Source organism: Acomys minous (assembly GCF_964271855.1).
Source record: "Acomys minous genome assembly, chromosome: 7".
Lineage (NCBI taxonomy): Eukaryota > Metazoa > Chordata > Mammalia > Rodentia > Muridae > Acomys > Acomys minous.
Window position 1 is genome coordinate 125,601,985 of NC_140488.1, and position 24,827 is coordinate 125,626,811.

A 24,827-nucleotide genomic window follows, 5' to 3' on the forward strand; every position below is an offset into this window, starting at 1 on the left:
AAGCTATGGTAAAAAGAAAATCAGACCTTCTTCTCAGCACCCCATGGAGCCTTCTCCAGATACAAGAGGATTGAAATAATACCTTGTATCCTATCAGATCACCATGCTCTTAGGCTGCAATTCAACAACAACAGAAATAACAAAAAGCCTACACGTACATGGAAACTAAACAACTCTCTACTAAATGACACCTGGGTCAGGGAAAAAATAAAGAAAGAAATCAAGGAGTTTCTGAAATTCAATGAAAATGAAGGAACAACGTACCAAAATTTGTGGGATACATTGAAAGCAGTGCTAAGAGGAAAATTCATAGGACTAAGTGCCTTTAAAAAGAAATTGGAAACATCGCACATAAGCATCTTAACGACACAACTGGAAGCCCTAGAAAAAAAAAAGAAGCAGAAACACCCAAAAGGAGTAGACGTCTGGAAATAATCAAACTCAGAGGTGAAATTAACAAATTAGAAACTAAGAAAACAGTCCAAAGAATCAACAAAACCAAGAGCTGGTTCTTTGAAAAAATCAACAAGATAGACAAACCATTAGCCAAACTAACTAAAAGGCAGAGGGACAGTATTGAAATCAAGAAAATCAGAAATGAAAAGGGAGACATAACAACAGACACTGAAGAAATACAAAGAATCATAAGATCCTACTTTGAAGGCATATATGCCACAAAATTTGAAAATCTAAGGGAAATGGACGATTTTCTTGATCAATTTCACTTGCCAAAGCTGAGTGAAGAACAGATAAACAAGCTAAATAGTCCCATTTCCCCTACAGAAATAGAAGCAATCATTGATAGTCTCCCAACCAAAAAAAGCCCAGGGCCAGATGGTTTCAGTGCAGAATTCTACCAGACCTTCAAGGGCGAGCTAATACCAATACTCTTCAAGCTACTCCAAAAGATAGAAATGGACGGAATATTACCAAATTCATTCTATGAGGCCATAGTCACATTGATACCTAAACCTCACAAAGACTCAACAAAGAAAGAGAATTTCAGATCAATTTCTCTTATGAACATCGATGCAAAAATACTAAATAAAATACTTGCAAAACGAATACAAGAACACATCAAAGATATCATTCATCATGACCAAGTAGGCTTCATTCCAGGCAAGCAGGGATGGTTTAATATACAGAAATCCATCAATGTAATCCACCATATAAACAAACTGAAAATAAAAAAAACCACATGATCATCTCTTTAGATGCAGAGAAAGCATTTGATAAAATCCAACACCCATTCATGTTTAAAGTTTTAGAGAGATCGGGGATGCAAGGCACTTTCCTCAACATAATAAAGGCTATATACAGCAAGCCAATAGACAAAATCAAAGTAAATAGTGAGATACTCAAGGAAATTCCTCTAAAATCAGGAACAAGGCAAGGCTGCCCACTCTCTCCATATCTCTTCAATATAGTACTCGAAGTTCTAGCCAGAGCAATAAGACAACAAAAGGAGATCAAGGGTATCCAAATGGGAAAGGAGAAAGTCAAATTATCCCTTTTTGCAGATGATATGATAGTGTACATAAGTGACCCTCAAAATTCCACCAGAGAACTCCTACAGCTGATAAACACCTTCAGCAAATTGGCTGGATACAAAATTAACTCAAAAAAGTCTGTAGCCTTCCTATACACAAATCACAAGCTTGCAGAGGAAGAAATTAGGAAAACCACACCCTTCACATTAGCCACAAGCAATATAAAATATTTAGGAGTTACTCTAACTAAGCAAGTGAAGGACTTGTTTGGAAAAAAATTTCAAAACTCTGAAGAAAGAGATTGAAGATGACATGAGAAGATAGAATGATCTTCCTTGCTCATGGATCAGGAGAATTAACATAGTAAAAATGGCCATCCTACCAAAAGCAATCTACAGATTCAATGCAATCCCTATCAAAACACCTACACAATTTTTTAAAGACATTCAAAGTTCAATTCTGAACTTCATATGGAAAAACAAAAAACCCAGATTAGCTAAAACAATCTTGTACAATAAAAGGTGCTCTGGAGGAATCTCCATACCTGATATCAAACTGTACTATAAAGCAATAGTAATTAAAACAGCATGGTACTGGCACAGCAACAGGCTGGTTGATCAGTGGAATTGAATCGAAGACCCAGATATGAACCCACACACATATGGTCACTTGATTTTTGACAAAGAAGCCAAATCCATTCAATGGAAAAAGGATAGCATCTTCAACAAATGGTGCTGGTCTAATTGGATGTCTATGTGTAAAAAAAAAATGCAACTGGACCCATATTTGTCACCTTGCACAAAACTCAAATCCAAGTGGATTAAAGACCTCAACATAAAACCAGAGACATTAAGTCAGTTAGAAGAAAAAGTAGGGAAGAGCCTGGAACATATTGGCACAGGAGACAACTTCCTGAACAGAACACCAACAGCCTAGGCCTTAAGGTCAACAATTAATAAATGGGACCTCATGAGGCTGAAAAGCTTCTGTAAGGCAGGAGACACTGTCAAGAGAACAAAGCGACACCCTACAGACTGGGAAAAGATCTTCACCAACCCTACAACTGACAAAGGTCTAATATCCAAAATATATAAAGAACTCAAGAAATTAAACACCACCAAACCAAATAACCCAATAGAGAAATGGGGCACAGAGCTAAACAGAGAATTCTCAACACAGGAATATCAAAGGGCTGAGAAACACTTAAAGAAATGCTCAACCTCCTTAGTCATCAGGGAAATGTAAATTAAAACAACTCTGAGATTCTATCTTACACCCATCAGAATGGCTAAAATCAAAAATTTAAGTGACACCACATGCTGGCAAGGATGTGGTGAGAGAGGAACACTCCTTCATTGCTGGTGGGAATGCAAACTAGTACAGCCACTTTGGAAATCTATCTGGTGCTAGCTCAGAAAACTGGGAATAGGGCTTCCTCAAGACCCAGCTATTCCACTCCTTGGAATATATCCAGAAGATGCTCCAGCACACAACAAGAAAATTTGCTCAACCATGTTCATAGCAGCCTTATTCATAATAGCCAGATCATGGAAACAGCCTAAGTGTCCCTCAGTAGAAGAATGGATAAAGAAACTGTGGTACATATACACTATGGAATACTACTCAGCTATTAAAAACAAGGAATTCCCGAAATTTGTGGACAAATAGATTGAGCTAGAAATGATCATAATGAGTGAGTTAAGCCAGAAGCAGAAAGACTCAAATGGCATATACTCACTTATATCTGCATACTAGCCCAAGGGGCATGTCCCATGAAAGCCTTCACTTACCAGGAAACTGGGACAGAGGGGAGGACATCCCATTGAGACTCTGGATGAGAGAAGCATGAGAGAATAGCAAAGTAGAAGGATCCAGAGGGTCCTAGAAGCCTACAAGTAGAACATTATGGTAGGCAGATTTGTGCCCAGGTCAGGGGTCCTGCTCAAACTAAAGCACCATCCAAGGACAATACAGGCGGTAAACTTTAAACCCCTACCCAGATCTAGCCAATGGTCAGAACAGTCTCCACAGTTGAGTGGAGAGTGGGATATGACTTTCTCACGTACTCTGGTGCCTCACATTTGACCATGTCCCCTGGAGGGGGAGACCTGGTGGCACTCAGACGAAGGATAGCAGGTTACCCAGAAGAGACTTGATATGCTATGAGCATATACAGGGGGAGGTAATCCCCCTCAAGAACAGTCATAGGGGAGGGGAATAAGGGGAAATGGGAGGGAGGGAAGAATGGGAGGATACAAGAGATGGGATAACCATTGAGATGTAACAAGAATAAATTAATTTAAAAAAAGAATAAAAAAAAAGAAAATCAGGTAAATGCAATGTCCTGCTAATTACATAAATGAAAAAGAAGCCACAGTTGTTAGGTGCACTCACAGATCAAATGCACAGTAAGTCAAATGCATGTCTAGATCAAATAATCAGACTTGAGAATTGTTCCATAGACTCATAGACTTAGCAGTAATACAGACACACTGAATCAGAATATGCAGGATAAAAGGTATGGGTTTCCAAAACTTATCTCTGGAGATTCACATTTAATTGATCTGAGGTGCATCCTGGATCCCTGAACTTTTTTGGGGGGGTTGGTTTTTTGAGAAAATATTTCTCTGTGTAACAGCCCTGGCTGTCCTAGACTCATTTTGTAGACCAGGGTAGCTTCCAACTCACAGGCATCCACCTGACTCTGCCTCCCTGGATTAAAGGTATGTTCCACCACATCTGGCTTGGATCCCTGAACTTTTAAAGACCCCTAGGTATATCTAATAAGGGTAAGACCCACTATGATCTTTACTTTCTTTTCATTGTAAACTGCCCTTAGTGTCAGAAACTCATGTCCTGACTGATTAACACAGGAGTTTTTATCTGTAAGGCTTGTTTCTAGATACTTGGTATCTGAAAATGATAATCGTATTTGAAAGCTGATTAGTAACTACTAAATGGATTAGCTCTTTAGTGACTTTTAAGCTGAAAATCTCTTGGCTTTTCATTTTTTGGGGTACTTGATTTTTGTTGGTTTGGTATCTGTTAGCTCTAATAATTAAAGAACATCATGGTAGACTATGCAAAAAGCAATCTTGTTTTGTAGTATGGTTAGTTTAGATACTTTATGACAAAGAGAGGGAAACTGAATATATTAAAATAAGACTAAAGACAATGTAAAAACAGGCTTAACTATTACAGGCTTCCAGAATGGTGCCAAGTATCTAGAATAGCCTTTCTCAATCTGGGTTGATTTCCAACAAGAGAATTAAGCCCTAATGCCCTATGGCATCCACTGTATGACATAATAAATTTCTCTCATGCATGTTCAGTGAGGCTAGTCATGTACCATCTTTGGAAGAATTTAGAAAATAGTCATGCAGATGATGTAGTAATGTTCTCTAGGGCTTAATTATATTGTGGGTCCCCAGTTGAGCAAGACAGTTTAGGTACTGTTCTGTCTTCTTGGATGATGAAGTAGGATTTTGAGGTTTATATCTTTAGGAAAGAAAACATAAAACCTGATTTAAAGTATCAAGAAATTAAGAAATGTAGTTTATTGATTTACTAAAATAAAGCTTGGTGTAGTAGCTGGTACATGTAATCTCAGAATTTGGGAGGTTGGGCCAGGAAGATTGCCTGAGGTTGAAGCCAGCTTGGGGTTACAATAGTAAGTTTCAGTTCAGCTTGGGCTGAGTAACATGTTCCCAACAAAATATTTAAAAGATTCACTAGACTAGTTATTAACAAAGCATAAATGTACTGGTTTATATAAACCATCACAGGAGTTTTCTAAAGAGTTTAAGGTATATTCTTCCAAGCTTCTATCTATATGCATGAACATATATGCTAGTAGTGTTTTTTTCCCCAAAGAACAAGAATTTTATTTTCACTAGCATTTTCCATACAACATTATGGATATTAGTCTACAATATTACTTATGTATTTGTTTCTTTTTAAGGGCTTCATAGTAGTATTATATAACTTGGTTGTTAAACAACACATTTATCTGTTCATTTATTTCATTAATAGACATTTGCAACCATCTCCATTTGTTCACTATTATAAGCAATGTCATAACAAAGGTCTTTTCCAACCCTTGCTGGGGAGATTGTATATTATAAATTCTAGAATTGGAATTGTTAGCTCAGGATGCTTGCCTACCTGTTATATGTTTACATAAAATTTCAAAAGTGGAGACTACTGTGATTGTAGACAAAGATCTCCATAGCCATAGACCAATAGGAAATACAGAAATCTAAGAGCCTGGCATGGTGGCACATACTTATACCAGAACTAGAGAGGTAAAGGCAGAAGAATCGCTACAAGTTCAGAACTATGCATTGAGTGCCAGGAATGTCCAGGGCTACAAAATGAGATCATGTCTGAAAAAGATGGAAAGAATAGAAATTGGAAAATATTATCATTAAAATTTTTTTCATGTGGTTATTAAGTGTTGAGAAGCCCTATCATAGGCTGTCTATAAGCCAGAGACCCAGGAAAGCCAGTGATAGAATTCAGTGAGTCCAAAGGCCTAAGAATTAGAGGTGCCACTATATGTGATTCTTGTAGTCTGAAAACCTAGAACTAGGAACCTCAGTGTTTGAGGGCAGGAGAAGATAATTTCTCACCTCAGAGGGAGGGAATGAAGAAGATAGAGATTTTACCTTTTTGGTTACTTGGGCCTCAGTGTGTTAGTGGTGCTAGCTCACATTGGTGGAGTAGGTCTTTAAGTAATCTACTGAGTCAAATGCTAATCTTAGCCCTCCCACACACACCCAGAAATCATATTTTTACCAAGTGTCTTGGCATCAATTAGCATAGTGAATTTGATATGCAAAGCAAACCATCATTGTAATGAACCTCCATATACCCTTTGTTCACTTGAATAATTACGTTTGTAAAGGCAATTTTATTTTACCTTAACCTTCACTTTCTTATACTCAGAAACTAGACTTTATTATGAATTAAAGACATTCCACTTCACCTCTAGATACTTCAAGGTTAAGGGTACTTTTATGAAATAATTACAGATATGTTATCATAGCTAAAATTAATACTAATTCCTTAATATCAGTGTTCATATTTCAGTTGTTTTACTTACTTTTTAAAAGGTTTATTTATTTTTATCTATGTACATGAGTGTTTTGCCTGCTTGTATGTGTGCATACCATGGTACATGCAGAGGCCAGGAGAGAGTGTCAAATCCCTTGGAGCTGGGGTAATAGGAAATGGTGAGCTACCTGATGTGGGTACTGTAACAAGATCTGTGTCCTCTGTAAAAGCAACAAGCACACTTGAGCACTGAGCCATCTCTCCAGTCCCTTACATTTTTTTACAGTGTCTGATTATGAATCCAGGCATAGTTTATACATTGCATTTGATTAACATGGCTCTTCAGTCTCTTTTTTATACTGTTTTCTCCTGATACATTTGTTAAGAATAAAATCAAGGAAGGAATTGACTATACTTTTGTATGAGATTTTCTGGCACAGTTCTTAAGTAGTTGCTGCACTTGAAAAGGAAAAAAGAAATCAGAGTGTTTATCCTCTGAGCAGAACAAATGCACATACATAAATATCTTAAATTAGATGATTATAATCTCATAATATATCTTTCAGAAGAAACAGCACAGGTGACCGTGAGAAGGCTCTTCAGGTCATGCTCCAAGTTCTGCAGAACTGTGACCACCCAGCTCCTGACATGTTTTGCCTATGTGGGAGGATCTACAAGGACATCTTCCTGGATTCAGACTGTGAAGAAGATGCAAGCAGAGACAGTGCCATTGAGTGGTAAATAGTACACACAGTGCTGCATAGAACAGAACCATGTAGGCCGAGTAGCCAGGTCTTTCCCCTAGTGCATGTCGACTGACAGTGAAAACGATCACAACATATGTGATCAAGGAATGTTCAGATTCCCGGTTCTGAGAGAAAACCCTGAGAAATAGGAGTTCCTGCTGTTTATGCTTATTCCATTCATTTACTCATTCCTGAGACAAGAATGAGGCTTCCCATACTCCTGCCAGTTGCCCTTCCAGAAGAATTGTGTTCACCACTATTGGGGTTCATTTTCCTAGTGAGCTTTCTTAGATGGAAGGTGCAGACATGAATCCTTGTCTTTGGGGACCTTACCTTGGTAGTTAGAAAGGTCAGCAAGCAAATAAAATCTATAAGATATCAGCTGATAGTAAGGGCTTGAGGGTGGTAAGCAGGGAGGGCAGGGTAAAAGGAAGGCTGGGAGAGTGGCCTGAAATTTTGTCTTAATTTGTGGCCTAGGGACTTTGCAAGACTTTGTGCATGCTAGGCAAGTGCTCTGTCACTGAGCTGTAGTTCCAGTCCTTAGTTTGTGGTTTTAAATAGGATAGTGAAAGCAGGCAGAGATATGAAGGTAGTGAGGGAATGGGCTTCATAGAGAAAGTGTTCCTTATAAGGGGAAGAGCAAAGGCAAAGATGTTGGGGGATGAAGCATGTTGGACACACTCAGTGATGGTGAGGAATAGGCAAAAGAAGATCATTGAAATGAGACATAAAGATTATTTTAGTCTTAAATGGGAAGGGACATTATTGGAGAGTTTTCATCAAGGACTGATGATGTGTATTTTTAACAAGAGTAGTCTCACTTTTAGGCAATGAATATTTTTTAGAGTTTCCTTGCTGTTGCTTACACATAACAGTGCTGAATATTAGTAGCTTCACATTGTAGCCATTTGTAGTTTGTAATTCTGTGGGGTGTGGAGGCAGTTACTTTCCTAGGCCTCACTCCTAAAGTTGCTATCCGTTTGGGGATTACCAAGGTTAGAAAATCTAAGGTGGCCCCATGCATATCTGGAAGCTGATATCAAAAGTGAATGTGGGAGCTCCAAGGTCTTTTGGGGCTTATGTTCAGGGACTTACTTGAACTCACTTCTGCCACATTTTGTTAAAATAATTAATGTTGGCTACTAAAGCAATAGTGAAATATTCTCTCCCTCCCTCCCTCCCTCCCCCCCTCTCTTTCTCTCTCTCTCTCTCACACACACGCTTCTGGGATTCCCAGCTACTCTCATACCACAAGACCCTTAGATAGAGAGCTCCAGCTCATCTACTCTTAGACTATGACCCCCCCCATTACCTTTCTTTGCCTACCTGTTCTCTTCTTTAAATGTGATGTTGGTATTGAGTTCATTGCAAATCTCTTGCCTTAGCCTCTCAAGTGCTGGGAATAGAGGCATGAATCTAGACCATGCTTAGCTTTGGTATTTCATTGTGCCAGGAAAATAGGAAAATCTAGTAAAATATGAAATTTTAAGTTTTAGAACATTGAAAGATTTAGAGAACCTTCTGTTGAGTGGAGGATCAGTGACTTTCTTGTTATACTCTAGTCTGTGTGGTAGGGGTACCTGTGTCATCTCCAAAATTCATAAAACCACATTTTAAACCAACTAAATAACTTTTCCCTTTAAGAGCTAGTGGGTCACTAAGTTCTCCTGTCACATGAATAAAAAGAAAATCACTCCTGGTTTGGAAATCCTTGGTATTCAACTGTGTTTGTGTTACCACTCCATTGAATTAATTGCTTTTCCTTATCATAGAAGCCATACTTGTTAATAGATAAACAGTTTCTGTCTAGTAAAGAATGAAGAGAGTTAAAACTAAAGCTTTTCCTATAAAATGGTATTCCTAGTTTTTTTTATCTCATTCTTTATCCTCATATGGTAGATTCCTCCTGTACATTTGCATTGATAGCCATTTAGTATCTGAGGTTCAAGCAGTGTCTTCATATATGAAGAAGTGCTTCAGTGCTGTGATAATGTAAGCAAGCAAGCAAATGGCATATAGAGATTGATTGATGGATACCATTTCTATAAAATAAAAACTATCTAATATATACTGAGAGTTTAACTTAATTATCATCATTTGTGAGAATTATAGTGGATTTTTAATCTTTTGTATGCTTTCATATGATTTCCCTATTTATCTAGTCAACATAGGCTTTTTAGAATCAAAATATAAGCCTTAGGAGGAAAACTAAAAACTTCTTGATATAAGTTACTGTGTTGCTATTACATTGTCAAAACATTGATGCTCTGTGTACCTGTTTGTTAGGGTTAGGAGAGGAACTATAAAACTTAGACTAATAATTATTTTCATAAGAAGATAGTTTGTATTATTGTCTACATATTTCATTCTAACATAAGATGATACAACAAAAATTTGGTGATTCTGTAATTATAGGTATCGCAAAGGGTTTGAACTCCAGTCATCTCTTTATTCGGGAATTAACCTTGCAGTTTTGCTGATAGTTGCTGGACAACAGTTTGAAACTTCAATGGAACTAAGGAAAATAGGTAAAACTGTTTATTATTGCAGACATTTATCCTTTAGTTATACAAGTTGAGCAATTTGCTGGGTTAGGTGACATACATCTGTCACCTACTGTGGAGGCAGAGGTAGAGGCAGGTGGATCTCCCTGAGGCTGGCCTGTTTTACATAGTGACTTCAAGATAGCCAGTCCTACACAGCAAGAACTGATATATGTATTAAATATATGTTGTAGTAATACATTTTCAGTTACTTTCCAATAGTGTACCTGAGACAGCAGCCAAATACAATGCCTGCTTGTCCTTTTCCTAAAGTCTTGTATAATATGGCAGGACTAGAAAGTTCTTTCATGATATCAACATTCAAGTTCCTTTTAAATATATTTTATTAATTTATTCATATTACATCTCAATTGTTATGCTATCCCTTGTATCCTCCCATTCCTCCCTCCCTCCCATTTTCGCCTTACTCCATTCCCCTATGACTGTGACTGAGGGGGACCCTCTCCCCCTGTATATGCTCATAGGTGTCCGGCTGAACAGTTTATTGGGAAGAAAAGGAAGCCTGGAGAAAATGAACAATTACTGGGATGTAGGTCAGTTCTTCACCGTCAGCATGTTGGCAAGTGATATTGGGAAGGCTGTCCAGGCAGCAGAGAGGTTGTTCAAACTGAAACCTCCAGTCTGGTAAGTCCCATATGTGCCTAGTATTCTCATGTCTCCAAACCTGAACCTGTTCTGAAATGTCCCATTCAAAAAGAAAATGTGAAATGCAGTAGAGAAACAACTGCTCTTTTGCCTTCTGACTTCTTCATTAAAGCAGTTAAGACAGACATGGCAGCTCTGAGGGGTGATTGTTTTTATGTGTAGGCTAGAAGAGACAGATATGTGCTCACCTGGAATGTATCCTTACATGCTCGCTCCCTGAGACTAGACTGTCAGTCCTCTTGAATTCTTTTAGTTCATGTCTTCAAGAGCAAAATGCTGTTTAATGTTAGTATCTATATGTGGAATTCTTTTAGTTTGTGTCTTCAAGAGCAAAATGCTGTTTAATGTTAGTATCTGTATGTGTTTGTGATAAAGCAAATAGTAAAGCTGAAAAAGAACGCCAAGAAAATGATGTTCCTGAGCTGGAGGCATGCAGTGGTCCACTGGCCATGGTGGGTTCTGAGGTGATGTAGTAGGTTCTGTTGACTTTCAAGGGTGTTGACATCCTCCTCAGTTGCTATACTGCTTGGCTGTCCCAAAGTCTATACCCATTCCTGGAGAACCCGAGATAGCCCCCAGGTTACAGCAGCTGCCAGCAGTCCCATTGAGGAAGATGTTGCCTGCTGCTGCCTGCCCCTGCCACCTTGGGAGCTGCTCCTTGGTTCCTCCCAAGTGATCTACCTCCAAGGGAGGACTAATTCCTATATAACCCTGAGACCCTCCAGAGAGGGCCTCTACTCTACTCCCTTGTTCTGTGATAAGGGTGAGATACCTCAGTGGCCTTGTCACACAGGTCCCCCCCCCACCTTTTTGTCTCTTGGGGCAGCTTTACACATGTAACAAGATTTTAGCCCCAGCTCCTTCCTGTGGCACCCTCATGAGTATTTAAAGCCAGTTTAGAGAGAAAAATGACGTTCATCTCCATTAAAAACTGGGACTAAAAGACTAGTAATAGAGTAAATAAATAAAATAGTGACACAGCAAGAACCTTAGGGCAACCCATGAGTCAGCCAATTAACTATGCAGGAAAGACTACTTAAATGACATGAAGTATGTTCAGGGTTTATCAGAGAGTGAGAAAGGCCAGGTACAAATTTTATTTTTCTGTATTAATGGTTCCCAGTCTTTACTGTACATTGAAGTCATCTGTGTTGATAAAAATATAAGTTGTGATGACCAAACTCCAGTGTCTCATTCAGTAGCTTTATGGGAGAGCCTGAGAATTTGCATTTTCAAATTATAAGATACTGTTACTGATCATCTGGGGAACACACTTTGAAGTCCATTTTTTTTCTCTAGGTTCCAGTTTTGATTAAAAATGTGTACTTAGTATGCTACTCACAGAAAAAGCATGGGCAATATCAGACTTCCCCATAAATATATGAAGCTCCATTAGAATTGTGGTTACCTACTGATGACTATAGGCTCATAATAAATGCTTAGTACATACTTACATAATGATAAATAAAGATGGATATTCTCCTCCTAGATATTGATAGTATTTATTTTAGAAAGAGGCCCTTATAAAACTTTTAATTTTGTGTTTTATCTTATTCATGTTGTCTAAATTTTCTAAAATACAAATCTATTTCAAGTTGAATAATCCTTATCTGAAATACTTGGAACCCTAAGCATTTGAGATTTGAGAGTTTGGATTTTTTTTAATATTTGTATAGACTTCACAACTTAAATATCCCTAATTCAAATGTGAACTGTTTCAAAACCCAAGACTTAAAATTTGTGTATATTGATGACGGATTTCATCATTAAATTCTGCATGAGTGTTCATATACTGATTGCAGCCACTCCCATTACCTTCTCCCATCTTCCCTCCTTCCGTCTGCTTCAGTCTTTTCTTTCTTTTGGGTTTTTTTTTTTTTTTTGAGACAGGGCTTCTCTGTGTAGCCTTGGCTGTCCTGGAACTATCTTTGTAGACCAGCCTGGCCTCAAATGCACAGAGATCCGCCAGCCTCTGCCTCCCGAGTGCTGGGATTAAAGGTGTGTGCCACCACGCCCTGCTTCTTCCAGTCTTTCCTAAAATTAAGACTGCATTTCTCCATATTTTTCCTCCATGATCTAGATTATTTTTCTTAACATGATGATCTTTAGTTCCATCCATTTTCCTTAAAATGATATAATATCATTCTTCATAATCAAATAATACCCAGTTGTTTATGTATACCACATTTTTCCTGTTGATGGACACCTAGGCTGGTTGCATGATTCTGCTATTGTGAACAGTGCTGTAATAAACACAGATATGCAGATAGAACGCTAAAAAAGGTTGGGGTTTTGGAACATTTCAGATTTCTGATTCTCTGATTAGTACTCACCTTACACTTGCATGTTTAAAAATAGATCAAATGTCCCATGTTCACTTGGGTCACCTTGCTTTCCAGTTTAGCACATTAGATTCTGAGGGTAGAAATTTCTTCAATGTCCATTCTCACCAATCTGAATGACCTAACATCATTAGGCTTTCAGGCCATATCAACATTTTAGAAGTTCTCTTAGACTGAAAGAGTGCATCCCTATTGGGTCTTTAGCCCTCCTAGAATGGCTGCTGTGTACATCATCCTAAAAAGTACATTGCTGTGACTGGACCAGATAAAGTAGACTCCAGAGAGTAAAAACCCCCAGAGTTGGATATAGTATCCTTATATCGGTACCTGGGTTAACTAACAGTATTGTGCTTATCATCAAGAGTGCCTAGTACCCAAAAGCCAGTCTGATGTTTAAGATTTAAACAGAACTCAGAAATGTTATTATACTCGTTGTTATGGCTTGTTACATTGAAATACTACAGAAAATTAGTGATGGCAGAACATACTCAGATCATGTGTCTAGAGGAGATTGTGTACACACTTTCAATTCCCATCTCCCAGTGGAATAAGATACACAGTGCATAATTATCCTGTCACCAGTATGTAACATCAGGTATACACTGCTGCCAGCCAGGAAGGTTCAATAAGCCTTGATGTTCAGCTTTTTTATTAGGATAAATTACGTGATCACCAAGTGTTCTGTAGCTGCTCTTAATAGCACACTCTTCGGCATCTCCAGAGATCAAACTGATATGGTGCATAGACCAAAAGGTCTTCCACCATGAATCATGTTGTTAGTGAAGACTGTCTAGCATGGTCTAAGACCCCTGGAAAATACATTCCTGACAGATAGAATATTCCAGAGCTTAGAGCAGTATTAGTATCTAGATAAAGGTTAGACCTGTATGTGAATTGTGTTAAGTTTGGAGGGTTAAAACCTAGTAAGTACCCAAACAAGTCAGCTACAGTCAAACTGGTCTACTTTTTTAGATAGTGCTATATTTTATATTCAAAGAACCAAGTAATACAATGATGCTTTCATATTAATCATCCCAATTTAGTGCCAGAGAGGGTGTGACCACCACTGCCTGGCAGCTATATTTTCAAATATTCAGTTTGTTTGAAGATAGCAAAGTGTGGGCAGAATCAAATCTTCCTGACATGAAAGTGTACCTAGCCAGATTTTTTTAAATGTAAAAGACAACAAGTTAGAAAAAAGAAAAAAGAAAAAAGAAAGACAAGTTTTAGATAAGCACTTGCTAGAATTGAGGGAGAAGATAGGGATGGGAATGGAACGGTTGTTATTGTAGGACAGCGACATGAGGGGGTGGCTCATAGTGATGGGCATGAGCTGTATCTTGATTATATCAATGGCAGAATTTCGGTTGTGATACTGTACTGTGGATTTGCAGGATGTTGTCAGTAGGGTATACAGCGTTCAGTATACTATTTCTAAAAATATCTCAAAACATAAAGGTTACTCAAATTTTTTTAAAAAGTGTTTGACATATTGCCATTCTGTAATTGTTTTTTTTTTCTGTTGGACTAATTACTTTTGTTTTCTAAAACAGTTATCCCATGCTTTCCACTACGATTGATTAGATGTCGTTCTGATGCTTGGTCTTAGCCAAAAGGCCAAGAAACATTGGACAGTATGTACTAAAATTGAAGTGTTAGTAAAAAGCTGTCTTTTACAATTTTGTTGGACTGATTTTGCCTGCTGTTTGCATTTCTTGTGATTTAGTTATGTGGCTGCTCAGTGCCTTTATGAAGAGCTTGTGACAAATGTGAATTGAAGTACATAAGGCTTTGGGAAGTTTCTTTTAAAGGAATTAGAATTGATTTCAGTTTCTTTAGGAATCTAATTCATGAGGTTTGTGATGTTTTTTCCAGGTACCTGCGGTCATTAGTTCAGAACTTGGTGTTACTTCAGCGCTTCAAGAAAACCATTACAGAACATTCACCCAGGCAGGAACGGCTTAACTTCTGGTTAGATATCATTTTTGAAGCAACAAATGAAGTTACTAATGGACTCAGATTTCCAGTAAGATGTGCTAAACGGGTAGGGGGTTGCTTGTTTGCTCCTTTTCTGGGATCAAACTTAGAACTTGGCACCTGTTAGGAAACTATTCTACCACTGAACTATACCACTAGCCACAATCCTTTAAGATAGACGAAAGAAACTCGGTATTCATGCTATGTGATTATTAAAAACTCTAAGAAGGGATAAAACTACAATTGATAATATTAAGATAATAGTCCTCTGGGGAATCAGCCAATAAGTTAGCCTCTGGGAAAAAGTTGCCTCTCAAATAGTGGTTCTCAACTGAATGCAGTTTTGTCCTACTCAAGGGACATTTGGCAGAATTTGGAAACATTTTTGATTGTTAGAGAACTAGGGGTCAAAGTTGATGCTACTGATAATCAATAAGGTATGAGGACTAGGGAGGCTGCTAAATGTCCTCCAATGCATAGAACAGTAACACGCGCGCGCGCATACACACACACACACACACACACACACACACACACACACATACACACACACACACAAATTATCAGATTCAGAAAATAACAGGGTGAAACTGAAGAGATCTTGTTCTAAAAAATGTTGTACATGCTGGGTTGTCCTAAGCTTTACTTTGCCTCCAGTGCTACTAATTAATATTTAAAACTTTGTTGAAAAAGCAGAATTGCTTTTAGCTTTTCATTTAGTTTTTATTTCAGTTTTATGGGATTCCCTTACACTTTGAAAAGATGTCCAAGTATTCTAGAAATTGCATTTCAGTATTTGTGTTTCATTTTTATGCCATGAGACTGTGAATATGGGTGTTTTTAAAAAGAATTTCATTAACTACTCAAAATGCAATTGTTAGAAATGATTATAAATTTTTGTTTCTGAGTAATAACACTTTAAAATCTTGTTTTAATTTTAAAATATTTCAAACTGGATAGGTAGAAATCAGTAACAAAGCAAACAACTTGTGTAGGCTCTACATAGGTTTATCATGCTGAATGTGTTGGTTGCTCTGTCTGGGAGATTCATTTCCTTGTCCTCTCCTCCTACCTACATCTCCACCTGTCCTCGTTTCCTTCCCTTCCCTTTCTTCCTCGTTGTTCTTTCATATTCTTAACCAATTAACAAGCATTACTGATGGAAACACCGCTCACTTATCATTTCCCTGCAGATGTACGTATTGGTACTTGCTGGCCACCTTCCTTATTTCTCCCCATAACTGTAACTTCTTTCTTTCTTCTATCACCTTTCAAGCAGGCCTTTCTTGTCCTCCTATATGATGAGGCCCAACTTCCCTGCTTTTGACTTGCTCTTTTGGAGTGTTAGGTAGCACTGAATTGTATAGTCTTGTGTATCCGCTGTTCTGAGTGCCCTTGTTGGAACAGAGCCCTATGTAGACAGGGACTTAACCTGCCATGCTATAGGCCTGGATCCTAGAGCCTTGATTGCTTAGTTGCCTCAGTATTTGTTCAGTACAAATTCTACTGCTTCCTCACTGGGCAGGGTCACTTGTTGTAGATTGCTGTGCTTTGTAAAAATCTTCTCTTATTTTAGGTTCTGGTAATAGAGCCAACCAAAGTGTACCAGCCTTCTTATGTTTCTATCAACAATGAAGCTGAAGAAAGAACTGTTTCTTTATGGCACGTTTCACCCACAGAAATGGTATGGGAAAATTATGAGTAGCCCTTTCTTTCATATTATTTAATCAGTGATTTGATTTTCAAATAGCACAATTTTCGCAGTAGTATCAGAAATAATAGTCACCCATGTTTAACTTTATACATGGAATTATAATCACAGATGAAAGAAGAAAGATCTATTTTGTGTATGTGGACATGGAGGTCATGTGTATGTATGTGGTTGTGTAAGTGTATATGTGTGTGTTTATGTATAATGCAGTTTTATTGATTTTTTTAAAAAGTTAAACCATAAGGAAGTAGATACAGAATATATAAAGTCCCTTCATATTTCTCATTTTTTGTTTTATTTTAATTTTATTAATTTATTCAGATTACAACTCAATTGTTATCCCATCACTTGTATTCTCCCATTCCTCCCTCCCTCCTGCTTTCACCCTATTCCCCTCCCCTAGGTCTGTGACCGAGCAGGACCTCCTCCTCCACTATATGGTCATAGGCTATCAAGTCTCATCTTGGTAGCCTGCTTATTCTTTCTTTGAGTGCCATCAGGCCTCCCCACCAAGGAGTGGTGGTCAACTATGGAGCACCAGAGTTCATGTCAGAGTCAGTACCTGCTCTCCACATAACTGTGGAGAATGTCCTTTCCATTGGGTAGATCAGAGTAGGGGTTCGATGTTTACTATTGTATTGTCCTTGGTTAGTGCAATAGTTTGAGCAGACCCCCCACCCCGGATCTGATCCACCCATCATGATGTTCTTCTTGTAGGTTTCCAGGACCCTCTGAGTCCTTCTATTTCCCCATCTCCTATATTTCTCTTACCTAGAGTCTCAGTAGGATGTCCTCACATCTATCCCAGTCTTCTGATAAGTGAAGACTTCCATGGGACATGCCTTTTGGGCTAGTGCCCAATTATAAGTGAGTATATACCATGTGAGTCTTGCTGCTTCTGGGTTAACTCACTCATTATGATCATTTCTAGTCCAATCCATTTGTCCATAAGTTTACGGATTTCCTTGTTTTTAATAGCTGTGTAGTATTCCATACTGTAAATGTACCACAGTTTCTTTATCCATTCTTCAACTGAGGGACATTTAGTCTGTTTCCAGGTTCTGGCTATTACAAATAAGGCTGCTATGAACATGGTTGAGCATATGTCCTTGTTGTGTGGTGGAGCATTTTCTGGGTATATTCCAAGGAGTGGAATAGCTGGGTCTTGAGGAAACCCTATTCCCAGTTTTCTGAGATAGATTTCCAAAGTGGCTGTACTAGTTTGCATTCCCACCAGGAATGAAGGAGTGTCCTTTCTCCACATCTTCGCCAGTATGTGGTGTCACTTGAATTTTTGATTTTAGCCATTCTGATGGGTGTAAGATGGAATCTCAGAATCGTTTTGATTTACATTTCTCTGATGAGTAAGGAGGTTGAGCATTTCTTTAAATGTTTCTCAGCCATCCGATATTCCTCTGTTGAGAATTCTCTGTTCTGAGCCCCATTTCTTAATTGGGTTATTGGGGTTGGTGGTGTTTAATTCCTTGAGTTCTTTATATATTTTGGACTTTTGTCAGATGTAGGGTTGGTGAAGATCTTTTCCCAGTCTGTAGGCTGTCGCTTTGTTCTCTTGACAGTGTCTCCTGCCTTACAGAAGCTTCTCAGCCTCATGAGGTCCCATTTATTAATTATTGACCTTAATAAGGCCTGTGCTGTTGGTGTTCTGTTCAGGAAGTTGTCTCCTGTGCCTATGTGTTCCAGGCTCTTCCCTACTTTTTCTTCTAACTGACTTAGTGTCTCTGGTTTTATGTTGAGGTCTTTAATCCACCAGGACTTAAGTTTTGTGCATGGTGACAAATATGGGTCCAATTGCATTTTTCTACATGTAGACATCCAGTTAGATCAGCACCATTTGTTGAAGATGCTATCCTTTTTCCATTGAATAGATTTGGCTTCTTTTCAGAAATCAAATGACCATATGTGTGCGAATTCTTTTCTGGGTCTTCAATTTGATTCCACTGATCAACCAGCCTATTGCTGTGCCAGTACCATGCTGTTTTAATTACTATTGCTCTATAGTACAGCTTGAGATTGAGTATGGAAATTCCTCTGGATGATCTTTTATTGTATAGGATTGTTTTTGCTATTCTGGGTTTTTTGTTTTTCCATATGAAGTTGAGAATTGATCTTTCAATGTCTTTAAAATATTTTGTAGGTTTTTGGTAGGGATTGCATTGAATCTGTAAATAGTTCCATTTTCACCCTTGTCAGTAACGTGCCAGTGTGCAACTTAGAAATGGGCTTGCTTGACTCCAAAGTGTGTGTGTGTGTGTGTGTGTGTGTGTGTGTGTGTGTGTGTATACACACTATATATACTCCAGAGTCTGTAGAATTACTATCACACTTATATGAGCTGATGTTCATAGTAACAATTGCCCATTATACAGATTACAGAATGCTGAGCTGGGTCTTCAGGTTTGTGGTAATAGCAGTATCTTCATCTGTTTATCTAAAGCACTTCATTGGGTTTTTCAAAATTTCATAAACTCTGTAGCAATGAAGCACAGCACCTGCTACAAGCACATTAGATAGGTTTATTTGCCCGTACGTGTGTTTCCATGGAATATGGGGAACTGCTACCATTAGCTGGGTAGAAGAAGATTGTTTTTCTCCCTGTTAGCAAAAATGGAAATGATTTTGTTATCGGGTAAAAGTAAACGTTATCTTTGCAAATAAAATACAGCATTGTAAAATAAACAGAGGCTCACATTCAGATTAGAAATACCTAAGCAGATAGTCTGATCTCAAATGAAGGCCGGTAACCTTGTCTAATATTTAACTCTAGAGTAATCTTCTTGTTGAAAATACAGTTAGCAATCATTAATAGGATGAGCTGCCATGACGTGCTTGTATTTTTCCTGCACTGTGTATATTAAATACTTGAGTGCAAAAGAGAGATATTTGCTCATATAGATATAATTTATATATATAATATGTGTGTTCTTGTATATAAATAGATATTTCTCATTTGAAGAGTACATATATTTTACTTAATTTGCCTCCTCTTTGTTTTAATAAAATCTATTCATTGAAGTACAGATGGCACCTTCTTAATCTGAAAGTCTAAAATATTACAAAATCTGAAATTCTTTAGTGTTACTAGTCACAAAGCTTTAGATTTTGGAACATTACAGATTTTAGATATTTAGATCAAAGATGCTGAACTATTAAAGTCTATGGAAATATTATAGAATCTGAAACATTTTTGATCCCCAGTATTACAGACTTTGGAAAGTCAATCTGTATACTAGATATGTGAAAATATGTACAAATCATAAATGTATGAGGTGGTGAATTTACAAGGTGAGCACACTTCAGAAGTCAGCATAGGTCAAAGAGCAGAACATCAGTAAACTCTGCTCCGGTTGCCTTTAGGTAGACTTCTAAGTGCCATCTCCATATTCTCAAGATGGAAATTCCTGTTCCACTCCCTAAACTTGATTATTTTCATTATACCATGAATATTACTTACAGTGTAGTAGAAACTTCAAAGTTCAGATCTGTAGTCTCATAAATTCATTGATATGGATGTGAAATACCTCACATTTTGAGAAATGATTGTAGAAAAAAACTTATGCTATAAAAGCAAAATGGTTTTGATGTCATGGAATTCTACCAGTGTGGCCTCCCTCATTTGAATCCTGGGATGGTTGCTGGTTCTTAATTGAAATTCCCTTTGGTGCATGTATGCCACTAATTGTAAATATCTTAACTTTGTCTTAGTAAGAAATGGAAAAGAACTATCACAAAGCAAGTTTTCCTTGACAGTATTATGGGGTTTTTTCCTTACATTTGTCAGAGATAGAATTTTTTTTCTGTGAGATACATCCTACATTTGTCTTCATTACAATTTTGAAGATCTGTAGAATGGGAAAGCAAGAGTGAGATGACATTTCTCTTCAGAGTTGTATTTTTCCTGATGGCTTATGTAAGGATTAAACAAAGAGAACACTCTCATGCATATATACAACTTCATATAATATCAAGACAGAATTAGATTCAATTCCTGGTTTATTAATTACGAATTCAAACTCCTTGGAAGTATGATGCAGTAATGTGTTGGGAAATGCTGAACAACCAGCTCCCTTGGAGTGCAGGCTGATTTCTGGTATTTGATTATTAGTGTGGTATACTTAATCCCAAAGACCAATTTCAAACAACCTTAGGACATCCAAGTGGATTTTCCTATTTAAAATAATTTTCTACAGTTGGGCAGTCAGGGTGCACACTTTTAAGTCCAGCACTTAGGAGGCAGAGATCTCTATGAGTTTGAGAAACCTTATCTCAAAAAACTTTTAAAAATTTATTTTCTACAGTTATATGTTGGTCATTTGTTATATATATACATACACATACACACATACATTTTGGCTTTTCTGAAACTGTGTTTTAGACATTCCTTCTAAGGCTTAACTTTATGCAAAGTTTAAGACCAAGGAATGGTAGTAGAGGGAAGGGACAGCTGTCTTAGAAAGTTGAAACTTGGTATATAGTGAAACCCGTTAGTTTTCTTGCCAGGGTATTAAAAACAACCCCCAATTTCAACATATTAACATTATAAATCTTTGTGTATTCCTCATGCCATATCCAGGCTAGTAGGAGACATCATAACATCTTGTAGTAGCTAGGTAAAAAGAAGGTAGAAGATTACTGTAGATAGACATTTCGGTGGTTTTGTTGGATTTTATCAAAAGGGAAATAACGTTTTTTCATGGGAAGATATTTTTCATTTACTTTTTTGGAGTCAGGCTCTCACCATGTAGCCCTGGGTGGGCTGCAATTTATCATATAGACCAGACCAATCTTGGATTGTGGTGGCAATCTTTTGCCTCCTAAGTGCCAGGATTACAGACTTGGGCCCCTATGCTCAGCATTCATAGAGGTTTTCCTCACACCCCATTGATTAGGACTGTTGTATGGCCTCATCTAACTGCAAGGGGCACTGAGCTTTGTGTTAGCTATGTGCCAAGGGAGAAAATGAAATGAAGATAAGTGAGTTTTGTCAGTGTTACTTCTCTAAATATTTTTATAACTAAAATGAGCTCTTCCTAAGCCTATTTCAGAGTTTGCCTATTCGGTTGACAGAAGATGAAAGACTACACAATGTGTGTTTTTGTGTGTGTAGTGTATCTATCTCAAGCTATGTATTTCAAATTTATATTGTTTGCTCTAAATGAATCAGAGACATGAATTTTCATACCTCATAAAAATTTTGTGTATCCCAAGTTTTGCAAAGTATATTGCTCTAACCCCTAATCACTATTGAAAACAAACTAGAAGAAATAATTATAGGATGAAACCAGAAATGATACTTTGCTGAGAAAAATCAAGCTCTTCTGTCTTTTATATTTGCAGAAACAAATCCATGAGTGGAATTTTACAGCCTCTTCTATCAAGGGAATAAGGTACATGAGAGAAATGTAACTGCTGTCTGTCTTTTTTTTTCCTCGTTAATTATTTTTTTTATTAATTTATTCTTGTTACATCTCAATGGTTATCCCATCCCTTGTATCCTCCCATTCTTCCCTCCCTCCCATTTTCCCCTTATTCCCCTCCCCTATGACTGTTCCTGAGGGGGATTACCTCCCCCCCCCTGTATATGCTCATAGGGTATCAAGTCTCTTCTCGGTAACCTGCTGTCTGTCTTAAAACAAATAATGTAGGTATTTCATGTGCTTTGGTGTTTCCACTCATTTAGAAGATGCTCTTATTTTTAACAGAACCTAGCACTATTTTCTTTATCATTGCCTCATATGAGGTTCATAGTGTACTGCTTCTAATATGGTAACTTTTCTAATCCAGTAGAAAAAAAATGATTGTATATCAAACTTTAAAGAGAAATTCCATCTGTTGACTAAACAGTATCTTTTTAGAGCCAAAAGGTTCAACTGCTCACTCCTTCCCTATCCCCTGCCACCAGGGCTGAAGTCAGGGGTTACTTGCATCTAATACTCGAGTAGGGCCTTCTGGTCAGAGCTCTGGAGGCAAGGGTACTATCAATAGGAACACAGAAGATAGATTCCAAGAAGCATACCACTTGCTTTGGGGATCAGGAATGGTGAGATTTCATGGCTTGCCTCAAGCCAGGCAAACATACCTCAGCTTCCCTAATCAACTTGCCAGGATGTCCAAAGGTGGGAGTTGCTGTGAAGTAGATATCAGATCTCTCTTTTCTATGCGGCATTGTGTAAAAAAAAAAAAAAAAAAGATCACTCAGCCTCTGTATGATTCCGCTTTTTCTGTTTTAGTCAAATCAGAGCTTGGGCTGTAGTTTTCTCTCCTTTCTCTAAATATAAGATATGTAACTCAAAAACTATTGAGTGAATCCCTTATTACTTTCACACCCAGTATGAGCCTGTCCTGAACACATCAATGTTTAAATAGGAATAATGGAGTACTTGCATAATATTGCCTCAAAACCAGGAGATAGTACAAAGCACATTTTCAAGACTATCAGTAGGGAGTTGTAACATAGGGCGGTGACTAGACTTCAGGACTGCCATAATATAAGAGACAGACTTTGGTTGCTATGGTAGTTATTTTTTGTAGATTTCTTTTTCAAAATTGGCTCACACATAACCTAACTTATATTTGTTTTGAATCACCCTGAACTGTTGCTGTTTTAATATGTCATCTTTGTGTCATCTATAACATTAAAAAATAGTTTAAGTAAAATTTGATCTATTGGGAGGCTACAACAGGAAAATCATGAGTTGGAGTCTAGCCCAACCTACATAGCAAGCTCAGCACCACCCTGAGCCATACACCAGTACCTTGTCTCAAAACAAACAGACAAAAAAAAAAACAAAAAACAAAAAACAAACCATCAAGTTCTGGATGAAGAGAAATGACCAGCAAGGGGCCAGATAAAGTGGCTGAAGAGCTTATTATATAGATGATAAACTAGCCCCTATACTGCTACCTGGCAGAATAAGGGCCATTACATATTGACTCGATGTGAGTGAACTATCTCTCTCTCTTTATCTCTCTCTCTCTCCCTCCCTCCCTCCCTCTCTCCCTCCCTCCCTCTTCTTCCTCCTCCTCCTCCACCCACCCTCTCCACCCTCTCTCTTTTGTGTTTTGGTTTTTGGTTTTTTTCAAGACAGGGTTTCTCTGTGTAGCCTTGGCTGTCCTAGAACTCACTCTGTACACCAGGCTGGCCTCGAACTCAGAGATCTTCCAGTCTCTACTTCCCAAGGGCTGGGATTTAAGGCTGCACCCCCACCACCTCAACAACCCCCTTTCTAACAGTGAAATCTATAAGTAGATAAGAGTGTGATGACTTTTGTTTACTGGATGTATTTAAGCAAACCAAATATTTCTTGTTTGAAGCTCAGGTCCATACATTGGGTAGAAATAGACTAGAAAACATTTGAAGGTCTTTTTCAGGTTTACATTGCTTGACCATGAATGTCCTGATTCTATTTTTACTGGATTATAAATTCATAGAAGACAGAGATCATATTTTCTACCTTCTTCTATTGCCTGTATTTCCTTTGCCCTAGGTGTAAAGGAATCTCTTGATACATGTTAAAGTCAATTTATAAATACGTTTGTAATATAAATGGCTCTAAATTTAAATTTCATAGAGTATGAAAGGACAAACTATGAGAGTATTCGCTAAAAGATTAATGAAGCATTGGGGCTAGAGAGATGCCTCAGTGGTCAAGAACAATCAATGCTCTTGTAGATGACCTGTGTTCAAGTCCCAGCACCCATGTTGGGTGGATCATAATCACCAAAGGATATCATAGCCTCTTCTGGTTTCTGCAGAACCTGCGCACACAAGCACAAACATATATACATAATTTAAAAATAAAAACACTTTAATGATTAATAAAATCAGGAATTTAGAAAGTGGAAGAAAATCTAAGCTAGAAATTTTTTCAGTGTTCTTTAAAAATTAATGTTGGCATCATAATATATGTATATAGGCATGCTCTTTCTTGTTTGTTTGCTTGCTTGCTTTTTCTAGATAAGCTTTCTCTGTGTAATATCAGCTGTTCTGGAACTTGCTCTGTAGACCAGGCTGGCCTTAAATTCAGGGATCCACCTATCTCTGCCTCCCAGTGCTGTGATTAAAAGTGTGTGCCACCACACTTGGCTTTGTATAAAACATTCTTATGTTTTGAAATTTTACAGCCTATCCAAGTTTGATGAACGGTGCTGTTTTCTTTATGTCCATGATAATTCTGATGACTTTCAAATCTATTTTTCCACTGAAGACCAGTGTAATAGGTGAGTTACAGCTAATTTAGGTATGTGTTGTGTATTTATGACTGATGGCCATCTTAAAG

The 24,827-nt window shown here is 37.7% G+C and overlaps 1 protein-coding gene across 2 annotated transcripts in view; it reads left to right on the plus strand.

The window, feature by feature from the left end:
• Positions 1-24,827, plus strand: part of MAP3K15 (mitogen-activated protein kinase kinase kinase 15) — a 126,991-nt gene that overhangs the window by 57,978 nt on the left and 44,186 nt on the right. For both annotated transcript variants that reach the window (XM_084788541.1, XM_084788540.1), the window contains exons 7-13: positions 7,112-7,282; positions 9,707-9,819; positions 10,320-10,479; positions 14,718-14,868; positions 16,396-16,503; positions 21,886-21,935; positions 24,673-24,768. In XM_084788541.1, the coding sequence (XP_084644667.1) occupies positions 7,112-7,282; positions 9,707-9,819; positions 10,320-10,479; positions 14,718-14,868; positions 16,396-16,503; positions 21,886-21,935; positions 24,673-24,768 (849 nt within the window). The remainder of the gene's footprint in view (positions 1-7,111; positions 7,283-9,706; positions 9,820-10,319; positions 10,480-14,717; positions 14,869-16,395; positions 16,504-21,885; positions 21,936-24,672; positions 24,769-24,827) is intronic.